We start from the raw sequence: 12,468 nt of genomic DNA, 5'->3' as shown, positions 1-12,468 counted from the left end.
ATTAAGGTACATTAGCAAAGCTGTGTGGGAAGCTATATTCTGTTTTGCTGCCGTATTCTTGTTCCTAGCCAGCCTCTCGCTTTCAGGGGGACTAAAAGTGAAATCCGCCCCCCTCACCTCCTCAAAGTCTTTTAATACAATTTTTGCAATGGAAATCAAATGAATGGCTGCAGCAGTTATAAATCAGCCTCACTGTAGTGAGGTTGGGGGCTGAAGTGTGCAGTTCAGATAGAACCAAACTATCAATTTCTTTTCAATCTGAAAATAGTTGGAAAAGCAGAGAAATTCTGCTCTGATGTTCACTCTGTGTTGATCCTGTTACCTCAGTGAGGACTGTGGGGTGGGTGTGGCTGGGGATAGCTGCTCTGTGCAGCATTGGCTTCCAGCAGTCCTGCACTAGGAACGCAAGCGGTGTAAACCGGGACCGAATTTGGCCTAATGAATCGTCATGTTTTAGGGCCAGATCACATTCTACTGCATGGGGAACAAAAACAAGAGCTCACAAGATACTATGAAAACTCCATTGGCTTACGGTAGCCCAGTTTCCAAAGAGTCTGGTTTGGGGAAGGAGGTGGTAGATTTGCCTCCTCATGGTGTCAAACCGGTGTGTGCTCCCTCTTCCAAACACCATGGATGTCCCAAGACTGTAGGAAAATCCCACAGATCTCTGGCCATCCTGAGATCTTTAATCCTTTTGGGCTATTCCTTGTGCCTTCAGCCTCCCCCCTCACCTTTTGGCAACAAAATCCATCTCCATCTGCCAGCATAGAGGGGATGGTGCAGCAGTTAGTGCTGATAGGGTCCAAATGATTCATTCCTGTGAACAGCTCTCTGCAGGATTTCTGAGACATGCAGCATAGGGCAGCTATCCCCAGCCACACCCACACCTCTGTCCTCATTCCATAGGTGGGGAAGTTCTGCAGGGAAGCTTACTGGGAGGAGAAGGGAAACGATGGTCCTAAAGGTTCATTTCTTCTCCATCCTTCACATTTAGGGACACTTAAACTTGTTTCCTGTTGCTCCCTTCCTTCCTCAATACCAGTGACAGATCAGAGGGGATGACTTGACCCATAGTTTGGGAAGTGTAAAGTCTGGTTTCCTTTAGCTTTGGAGCGTTTTTTCCAATTTTGCCTTGGAAATATATCTGTTGTACTAAACTCCTCTTACTATTTACATGGGGTCTGAGGTACCCACAGTTCTTCGCCACTCCTTCCTGTCCGTGGCATGGATTTTTAAGTCTTGCAGCTGTAGTGCTTTTCTCTTCAAGCTTCTTTTGACAGGGTCTTTCCATCTTTCCTTGGTCTTCCACAGCCTTTCTTGCACTCCTCTTCCCCCCCCGCTTTCGTTTTTCTCCCATTCTTTTCACAAGTCCAGACCACCTCAAGCATACTCTCTCCAGCCTATCTATCACTGAGAGTCCCAAGTTTATCTTCCCCCTAATGAATTCCAGGTGCACTCTGTCAACCCTCCACTTACCTGCCGTTCGTCTCAGTATATTATTTTCTATTATCTGTATCTTCTTTTCTTCCATCTCTGTAAGACTCATCTTTTCCAAACCATAGAGCAAGCAGGGACAAACGCATGCAGCATGCACTTTTCCTTTCAATTTGTTACTTAATTACAGGTCCCACAGCACTCCTGCCACCTTTTTCACTGCTGTCCCAGCACACTGGGTTCTTCTTTTCAATTCTCTGGATGTCTCTCCAGTAGCGCTAAGTGTACTTCCTAAGTACACAAATTCTTTTTCCGAATCAGCTTAAGAACAGCCATACTGGGTCAGACCAATGGTCCATATAGCCCAGTAACCTGTCTTCCAACAGCGACCAATGCCGGGTGCTTCTGGCAGAATGAACAGAATAGGTAATCATCGAGTGATCCATCATCTATCGTTCACTCCCAGCTTCTGGCAATCAGGAGGCTGGGGATACCTATAGGGTTGCATTCCTGACCATCTTAGCTAATAGCAATTGATGGACCTATCCTCCATGAACTTATCTAGTTCCTTTTTCAACTCAGTTATACTTTTGGCCTTCACAGCATCCCCGGGCAATGAGTTGCACAGGTTGACTGTGCATTATGTGAAGAAATACTTCCTTTTGTTTGTTTTAAAACTGCTGCCTATTAATTTCATTGAGTGTGACCCCTGGTTCTTGTGTTATGGGAAGGAATAAATAACACTTCCATATTCATTTTCTCCACACCAATCATATAATTTTATATACTTCTATCATATACCCTCTGAGATGTCTCTTTTCCAAGCTGAAAAGTCCCAGTCTTTTTAATTTCTCCTCATACAGGCAGTGTTCTATACTCTCACTCATTTTTGTTGCTCTTTTCTGTACCTTTTCCAATTTTAATATATCTTTGTTGAGATGGGGTGACTAGAACTACACGCAGTATTCAAGATGTGGGCTTACCATGGATTTCTAGAGTGGCATTATGATATTTTCTTTCTTATTATCTATCCCTTTCCTAATACTTCCCAACATTGTTCGCTTTTTTGACTGCCGCTGCACATTGAGCGGATGTTTTCAGAGAAGTATCCACAATGACTCCAAGATCTTTCTTGAGTGGTAACAGCTAATTTAGACCCCATCATTTTGTATATATAGTTGGGATTATGTTTTCCAATGTGCATTACTTTGCATTTATCAACCTTGAATTTCATCTGCCATTTTGTTGTTCAGTCACCCAGTTTTGAAAGATCCCTTTGTAACTTAGTTAAGTCCAAAGCAGACTGCAATCTTCAGTAATTTTGTATTGTCTACAAATTTTGCCACCTCATTGTTTACCCCTTTTTCCAGATCATTTATGAATATGTTGAACAGCACAGGTCCCAGTACAGATCCTTGGGGGACGCCACTATTTACCTCTCTCCATTCTGAAAACTGTGACCACCTAACCAGTTACGGATCCATGAGAGGACCTTCTTTCTCATTCCATGACTGCTTATTTTGCTTAAGAGCCTTTGGTGAGGGACCTTGTCAAAGGCTTTCTGAAAGTCCAAGTACACAATATTCACTGGATCACCCTTGTCCACGTCTGTTGACCCCCTCAAAGAATTCTAATAAATTGGTGAGGAACTATTTCCGTTTACAAAAACCATGTTGACTCTTCCCCTAACAAATGGTGTACATATATGTGTCTGATAATTCTGGGTTTTTTTTACTATCGTTTCAACCAATTTGCCTGGTACTGAAGTTAGGCTTACCAGCTTATAATTGCCAGGATCACCACTGGAGCCTTTTTTAAAAATTGGCATCACATTAGCTATCCTCCAGTCATTTGGTATAGAAGCTCATTTAAATGATAGGTTACATTCCACAGTTAGTAGTTCTGCAGTAGATTCTCTCCTGAAATGTCAATCAACCACCCTTCTTACACTTTCCCTACTTGCACAACTTCAGTTTTCTTTGTGTTTACCTTCAAACCATGCTCTTCAAACACTGATGCCCACTCTGATACCATATTAGCTAATTTCTCTTTGCTGTCAGCCTAAAGGGCCTGATCGTCAGCATACATAGTTTTCTCTGTCTCCCTGCTGGCTTGATTCTCTTACTAATTACCTTCATAACTAGGCTGAAGAGAAGAGGAGTCAGCACACTGCGTTGTCTCAATCCCACCATCACCTCCAAACTCTCCAAGAATTCCATGTATTGTTACCATCTTAGGTCTTCACTCTCGATACATCTCCTCCATGAGAAAAAAGGTAGATTCCCATCTATGGCACTGAGTCCAGTTGTCCCTGGTACGCTAACCTACACTGCAGTCTGAGTGCACTGAAGTTTGACATGAGCATTTAGGGGCCACTATTGGATACTGTCTTCAATGTGTATTTCAAAATAAAAACTTTTCTCCTGCAAACTCAGTTAGATGGCAGGCTGGCCTCTGCTGCTGTTGAAGTCAATGGGAAAATAACTGGGTCCTTTATAAGGCACAGTCTGTGAATCTGCATTTGAATGCAGATTTTTTTCCCCTCTCTGCTTTAGATTATACATTACTAGTAGCTTGACAATACATCTCACAAGAAGGATCTCCCTGGTGGAGGTTTGACTTTGATTTTTATGAAGATGCTCAGTTTTACAGATGTGGCCATGGGAAATTTCTGCTGGTATACAGACATATTTATTTTTATAGCCACACTCATTATATTTACATACAGTAACCACACACCTACACGTGAAGGACTTCACTTAGAATTGCTTATGGTGCATGATGCAGTTTTAATAGTTCCCAAGTTCAATGAAAGTGATTACAGATTAAATAGCTCACAGGCATTTGTGGAGCTTGCCCTGCAAGATGCCATGTAACGCTGGAAAGGCCCATCTTTTCTTTGTTAGAAATTCATTTCAAAACCGTTATATTGAAAACAATGATTTTTGCATAAAAAGACATACTTGCTCAAAACAAAACAGCAATAAAACACTGATATCTGGTCTCTTACACCAGCAAACGGGAGGTAAAACTGGAGTTTTGGAATCTACATCTGTTCCTCTTTTTAAAAAAAAAAAAATCTAGTCAAACAATATTGGGCAGCTTGTAGGCCTTTTCTTTGGGACAGGGAGAGTGACTGAGCTTAATGTGAGGTTGGATTTCCATTGGAACATACAGACAAGGGGAATTTATTAAACGTCTTTCAGCCTCATGGAAAATAGGGAACTGAATTTATTTGAGTCAATGGTAAAACGGCATTAATGGTCATTTCATTAAAAGTTATAGGACCCTTTTGTTCTAACCTACACTTTAGTTCTAAAGTCCTAACTTTCTGTAATAGAATGCCCCATTTCTGTGAAGAATGAGTCATCAGATGTAACTCATCGCTACCAGGTCAAGTGCGGGGTGCTCAATTTTCAGACAGAGCCCCCTCGCAGAGCTTCCAGGTCCCACACTTGGGTAGTCAGGGAGGCCTATAATGAGTATTTTCATATATAAAGTGGGAGAAGTTGAGCACTAAATGTGGGATTTGGAGATCCACAGAAGAAAATAATTGTGGTGCAGTGGTTTTGCTGAAGTTTCTATATAAATATGCACACAACAGATTACAAAACTCCTTCCTATCAGCCTGTGGCCATGTCCGCTGAGCACAAAGGATTCCTGCTTTGTAGTGGAAAATAGGGTTGCTAAAGATTCTTGATATATTTCATTGCAGATGTGACGAATATGTCACACAGCTGGATGAAATGCAGCGCCAGCTCGCAGCAGCTGAAGATGAGAAGAAGACTCTGAACTCCTTGCTTCGTATGGCAATCCAGCAAAAACTGGCACTGACCCAGCGCCTGGAGCATCTGGAGCTTGACCACGAGCAGTCCAAAAGGGTGCGCACTAAATCTGCTTCCAAAGCCAAGACCAGTAACCCGAGTGTAAGTCATATCCGGTCCTGTGGAGACAGATCTGAGGGGTCTGTCCTTAACAACCAGGTGTTTTGTGAGAAGTATAAGATCTATTGTGACTAGAAGAGGCATGTAGGAAATCATATTATGCATCTAATTTTTATGCTGTAATTGTCAGCATAAATCCCCACTATCTAATGTTGCGGTGAGTTGACTTGTACTAGTATGTTGTTAAACCATGTAATACAAATGGTATTATGGTGGTCTTAACTGTAACTAATTCATACGTATGGAGATCTTATTAACAAGTTAATAGTGGAAAGGAACTTTTTGTTTCCACGGTTAACATGTATGGTTTTGCTGTTTATGGCTAAGTGTTAAAAGTTTATACCTGATATACTACATCTGGTGTTACTAACTGTAGTTTGATTAGCACAAATGTGATCCTTTCCCCAGGGTTACAGCATTCTTCAAATAATAATAATAAAAAAAGCTTTCACAGAAAAAAGCAAACCTAAAATCTCCTTGTTAATCTGGTTTGAAAAGTGGTGAAATGCAACACTGGAAATTAGATGTGTAACATGGAAATGCAGAACATTTCAAAATCGGTACCAAAACTAGATTTGCCCGCTGTGGCAGTCATCAGAAATTTTCTGCCATATCGCCACTGACCAAAGTCCCAAAAGGCTTTTATAAGCTATAAAAGTTGGAGAAATATAGGATACATTCTTAAACCCTGCTTTCTTCTCTACTTCAGAGGGTTAACCTAAAGAAACTTGCACATTTATAGTCTATTTAAAAATATGCAATATTACCCCATCTGGAATAAAATTGAAAATTAAAAATATTAGGATCCTAACTGATATGCAGTTTCACATTAAAGTTATGCTGTGAAAAAGTGTCATGTATGGAAAGGATGTTTGTGGTCTCATGTTGCTTTTTGCAGCTTAACAAGTTTGGGAAAAAAAGGTGTTTTTACATATTACTATATCCACACCATATCTGTACAGAATTTATATGACTGTGTTCTACTATTTTTAAGTCACAATACAGTTTTTCTCAGCTCTCAGTATTAATCTTAATGGGATAGTGTTTCAGAGCTCTGTTTGTTTGTGGGTTTTTTTAATATTAAAAAAAAATTGCATTCCTTATGCAAGCACACCTTTCACAGGGCTCTACATTATAGGCACAGGAAATTTAACCCGTTCATCTTATTAATAAATATTAACGAAGTAGGTTAGCGTATGTATTAATCTTAAAAAAAAATACTTTGTCTGCTATTGGACTTTTAAGGGGCCTTTTTAGCCACTTAATTTCAATATGTTTGATAACATAAAAAAGTGTACTTCATAATTGGTGCCTATACAGTGATAAATATACAAGATTGAAAAATGTTGCTTTTAAAATTGTGGAAAATTTGTGGAGCACAATAAGGCACATTTTTTAAAAAAAAAAAACAAAAGTTTTTAAAGTGCCTAGCCTCAAACTTTATTTTAATGTAAAGCCCTGTTCATTTTGTACTTTTTCAAATAATTTTGTATGCTTATAGATAGTATTAACTAAAAGTAATCCAAGACTGCACAGTTGTCTGCTGATAGTGATGTTTTCTAAAGCCATTCTAATGATCCTGGTGTAGTACTGCCTCATTTCACTACCATTTCTTGTGGATGGTCAGCAGCTTGCTTCCTGTGTATCGCCGCTCTGCCTATAAGTAGTCAGGAGATATCACAATATAAATATAAAGTAATAAGGAGCGCAGCCTGCTTTTCCAATGGAGGGAAAACAGTCTTTGGTTTCTGAGAGATTTTTAAAAATGCTTCTAAAATCCACACAAGTAAATTGTGAAGAAATCTGACATCAGAGTTATGAAAAATCATGTTTTAAAAGAAATATTTGAATGTGGCATCCTTAAATTTGGTGCCAGAATCACATTTGCCAATATCTATTTTTTTTTTAAAGAGTGGATTTTTCCAAGACTAGTATATTGCCCAATTACCTGTGTATGTGAGACGTTTAAAAAGACAGTAATTGTGGCCCTAAAAGCAGGCCTCTGTGCATCAATTATTACTTCATTTTTAGAAAACACTGTATTCTCCTGAATTTGAGCTTTAATATTGCTATGTAGCAGGTTTGATATTTTTAAAAGCAAAATACCTTTTAACAATTTTCAATCCTGCTTTTCTCTTCTTTGCTGCACAATCCTCCAAAAGGCCTTTATTCTTCTCATTTTTGCATTGTGGGTAATTATAAAGAATGCCTTGTAAAAGTAAGCATTTAGATTACTAACTCATTTTGCTCCATTAGAAGCAGCTATCATTTTGTTTCCAGTTTAGTAGCAAGCTGTTAATACCATTTGTATTGCTTCCCTGTCTCTAGTGGTAGTATTATCACAACATAGTAATGATAGAAAAGGCAAATTTAAGAAATGACATGCATTGATTAGTTTTAAAGTCAATTGAAACTTTATGGGAAGATTTCAGTGTTATCAGAAGGTGACTATTACTATCAATATTGGCTCACGTTGTCAGTACAAAATATGGATAGTTTTGCTACATCGCAACCAGCTTAGTAATGCTTTCCATTTTTATTCATCTCTATGGCTCTTAAAATAAAAAACAGCTGGACTATTTAAGCTTGTCAAGTGTATGTTTTAAAACCTGATCTAAAGAGAAATGAGCAACGGTACATAAAAGTGACCTGTTCCTGCTGTGTGTATGTTTAGATTAATATATTTAAGATTATGGGGGCTAGTACTTTTGTGAAACAAATCTCTTGAAACTTACCTATGCTATGTTAAGTCTTTCATTTCCCTTTCAATGGGTTGGGATTTAGCTTGGAAAACTTATTAAGCCATCACCTACCTCTGCAAGCAGGCTCTTCTTTTGAATGATTACTGTTCGCTGCATTGGCCTGCATGATATACTGACCTGCATGTCTTTGGAGAACCTAAATCTCCATTGATAATGGCTTTCGCATACTCACTGCTGTATCTTTTGCTGGAAAAGCATAGCTTTATTCAGTACTTGTAAGAAACCTTCCTGCAAAGCTGTTGCTTCTGAGCAGTACTCATGTAAAACATTGTTCATTAGCTTGGAAAGCACATGCCAACTAAAGTTACTGCCTCTACCTTGGGAAACTAACAGATGCCTCTCAACCGACTAACCTGCTATGGAGATCTTGCAGTGCACTCTGTATTAAGTCAGTTCTTTAACTGATGAATGAGTACCAATTTTTCTAATGTTATTCTGTTTTCCATTTTTCAGCTTTAGAGTAGTTCCTGGAGAAGGCCTTTCCAACAGTGCAACAGTATTTCTTAGCCTGCCTCATTATGGTTAACAGTGGTAGCCTGTTGCACAAAGAATGGAAACCACTGACCTGATCCTAGATTGTTGGTTTTTTTAAAAAACAACTTTTTCCAGTATACTACCTGCAATTTTACTTTTATGTCTCAAGTTATAAAACAAACAAGCTTTACCTATAAGTGCTGCTGCAGGAAGAAAACTTACAAGTGCTGAAGAAACCTACTTTGAACGTAATGATCACCATATTAGTTTATGATCTACTAGAAATGTTCAGATGGGGGAATTTTTCTTATTTCATTGCAGATATTCATTTTTTATCTGATTGTTAAACCTGTGCACTTTTGATATTTTGATATTTTACTTTAGCTTCTTTTAATTCCTTATGTAGAAGAGTTTATATAAGATGCAGTGGTCTGTGCTCATAGTCTCTCCCCATTTTGGGCTTGTGCTTGTTGATTTTCTACATCAGCATGTGGCAGAGATTTGGACTATTTTTGATTTTGCTCTAGACAGTGTTTAGAAAAAGAGTTTCAACACAAAAACCAGGAGCTCTGCTAAACTATATATGTGCTGTGCTTCAGCAGCTTTTTTTATTATTATAAAATGTTTAAGCTTTATGTGTTAAAATTACTGATTTTTAACTGCCATGTTCATTAAGAAATCCAGGGTATTCAAATTCTGGGGTTTTTTTCATATTGTATTATTATTCTTAGGAATAGTTCAATGTAACAAGAAGAAAACTTGACTTTGCTCTAGTTAAACCAGTAATAGGCACTTGAACAATATGAAATAAGTAGTGTTACCTATAAATTCCAGAATTTCTGGGTTTTAGGAAGGTGTGAAGTATTATTGATTAACGGAATTTTATACAACTGTATGGTTTAAATTCCAAATTGGAATTGTTGTGTTACTTCTTCATTTTATTGTGCCAAATTATGGTACAGTTAGAAAGAAAAAAAAAGTCTAAAGTTGTCAATGAATAGGGTGTTCTATTTCAGCGCCTTTTTGTCATTAATTATTGCCAGTAGTGCCTTTAATAATTTAAGTGAGAATCCTAGAATAGCTTAGTCTATACAAGAAGAAATGAACAGTTGTTTTGGAACTTAGTAAAGATGTGGAGCAATAAGTGCAAAGCGAACTCCCCTTACGCACATTTTTAATGGGTAGTCTTAAGATAGAGATTATATATACACAAGAAATTGTAAAAAATACTGTTAGTCAATGATACTTCATCATGCAGATCCTTGCAAATTCAGGGGTATAGGAAAAAAACAAAAACAAACCCGAATACACTTTGGGAACCAAATGGACTTTTATTGAACAAAAGAGCAAGATGTATTAACACATTTGTGGCTGCAGTACAGAGGCTGTATTGGGAACATTAATGTTCTGTTAGCTGTGTATGGTGGTGAATACAGTTTAACCATAGTATTGTTTGGAAATGTGAAAGACAAGACATTAATAAGTACTCTTGCATGTTGTATCTAATCATTGTAATTTCAGGAAACAGAAAGTGAAAAGTGCATCAACAAGCTGTACCTCCCTGCCTTGGTGCTGTTTGTTGAGGCTAGTGTGAATCATTAAATTGGTACTTTGGAGGGGGGCGGGGGGACGACTTCCATCCCTCAAAAAAAAAAAAAGTACAAATTGTAATAATATTGTCAGTGGAAAAAAGATTTCTGTTTGCTGGAAGAAGCATTATTATTCCTAGATGTGGGGACTTCTTATATTTTCATCTTCTGTTACAGTATTGATTCATAAGAAATATTGTTACATTTAAAAATTACTACATTTGTACATGGGTATTTATTTGAAATGATGTCAAAGTACTGTATTATGTTTTATGTGCATTACCTTTTAGTGGTGGATTGGTCTCCATTTAATGTCATATGCATGTACTCTTGCCAAGTAACCTTTACACAGATCTGAAAAAGTAAATGTCATTGGTTAAAAGAAAATTGTGGAAAGCTGATTCTTAAGGTATAACTGTGTGTTAATTTGATAACTTTAGGAGGCATAGGGGGCAAAATGTTACTTCCAAATTAATACAAAAAGTGTGTGTAATGTAGGAAAGCAATCTGCCTGTGTAAAGGTAGTCGCATTGGCAGTATCAATAAAAGAGAAAAGGAGATCTCTTTACTGTGTGTGTGTGAGGTTTTTTTTGTTTTTTGTGTTTTTGCAATGTCTGCCAATTTAATTAGCTGAAATATTCCTAGGTCATTAAGAATCTTAGTACAAGATTGAATGAATATTTGTATTTTTGTCATAGGTTTTACCTGGGAGAAACCTAAAAGATTATTATGTACATTTGCGTATAGTTTGAATAGAAAAAGGAACCCCTATTATTAACTGTCGTTTATATGTTTACCAGTAATTTCTGATGGACCCTTCAGAACTCAGAAGGAAGGTGTATATACAGCTGACGTAAAACCAGCTTAAATATAGGTACAAAGTCAGCTGTAACTAGATAAGACTTTTGATCAATCCAAACAACACACAGTCTTTTCAGGATGTAGGTTACTATGAGTTGGTCTTGGCCTCTAGGGACATGAAATACAGGTTTACGGGATTTTTAAGGTTTATAATACCACCATCCCCCCAAATGGGGGTTGTCCTAAACTAACCCAACTCGTTGTTTATGTAACCTAGTATTCAATTCCATTAGAAAAGCTAATCAACTTAATGTACATTGTAACTCAAGGAAGACAATGGACCATTTCTGTTTAGCAAGCGTTCACGAAGTGTGTTGGTCTGCTTGCGAAATACTGAGAACTCATGTCTGACAAGGCCCTTGGCCTGATCCTTTAGTGCTTATTCATTCAAAACTTCCCTTAGCTTTAATTGGAGTTTTCCCTGCAGGATTGCCTTGCCGGGGAATAGATTATATATAATATACAGTAACTCCTCACTTAGTCATCCCGGCTAACTTTGTTTCGTTGTTACGTTGCTGATCAATTAGGGAACATGCTCATTTAAAGTTGTGCAGTGCTCCCTTCTAATGTCGTTTGGCAGCTGCCTGCTTTGTCCACTGCTTGCAGGAAGAGCAGCCTGTTGCAGCTAGCTGGTGGGGGCTTGTAACCAGGGTGGACCGGCAGCCCCCCATCAAATCTCCGCTCCCCTAAGTTCCCTGTGCTGCAGCTGCCCAGCAGGCTATCAAGGCAATTCAGCTGTCCCTCCCCCCACTGCCATGTGCTGCTCCTGCCCTCTGCCTTGGAGCTGCTCCCAGAGACTCCTGCTTGCTGTGCAGAAGGGGAAGTGGGGGTGCTAATGTCAGGGTGTCCCCCTCTCCCCTGCTCCTGCACCCCGCTTATAGCACTCTCCATATAGAGCAGGGAGGGGACACAGACAGAGAGACAGAGAGAGCTTGGGGCAGCAGCTGCTGTCTCAACTTCCTGATCCACTTAAGAAGACAATGCACTTAAGAGTGGGTCATCTTACTTAAAGGGGCAGTGTGCATCTCTCTCTTGCTCCCACACACAAGGTGTGTGTCTGTCTCCGTCTGCTATGCTGTCTCCCCTCCCTTGCATTTGTGCTGTCTTGTATGAGAGGCTACATTAACAACAATATGTTAACCCTTGAGGGATCAGCCGAGTGCTAATTCATCATTTAGCAGTAAGGCATTCCCTGGGAAATATCCCTCCCTCTTCCACCCTCTGGGCCTGTCTGGTGGCATGTTGGCACATACCGACTTCAGAGACTTAGTCCAGAGCTGAAATGCCAGACTGACAGATGTTGCTGTATTTAGTCTCAGGTAAAGGAATCTACCACTTAACATAACACCCTACCTGTCAGCAATTTAGAGTTGAGTATTTGTTGCTTGGCAGTAAAGACTAAAC

The 12,468-nt window shown here is 38.9% G+C and overlaps 1 protein-coding gene across 2 annotated transcripts in view; it reads left to right on the top strand.

Annotated features, from left to right (window-relative positions):
- BICD2 (BICD cargo adaptor 2) overlaps nt 1-10,272 on the top strand; it is a 148,374-nt gene extending 138,102 nt beyond the window's left edge. Inside the window, exons 7-8 of one of the 2 annotated variants that reach the window (XM_039481446.1) lie at nt 5,150-5,360; nt 8,594-10,272. In XM_039481446.1, the coding sequence (XP_039337380.1) occupies nt 5,150-5,360; nt 8,594-8,599 (217 nt within the window). In that variant the 3' untranslated portion in view covers nt 8,600-10,272. Of the gene's footprint in view, nt 1-5,149 lie in introns of both variants that reach the window. The other variant, XM_039481445.1, reaches the window with a different exon arrangement.
- The last annotated feature ends 2,196 nt before the right edge of the window (nt 10,273-12,468 follow it).

This window comes from Mauremys reevesii, linkage group 7, assembly GCF_016161935.1.
Source record: "Mauremys reevesii isolate NIE-2019 linkage group 7, ASM1616193v1, whole genome shotgun sequence".
NCBI classification, from domain to species: Eukaryota; Metazoa; Chordata; order Testudines; family Geoemydidae; genus Mauremys; species Mauremys reevesii.
Note: the sequence above shows the minus strand (reverse complement) of the source record. Positions and strands in the feature narration are given on the sequence as shown.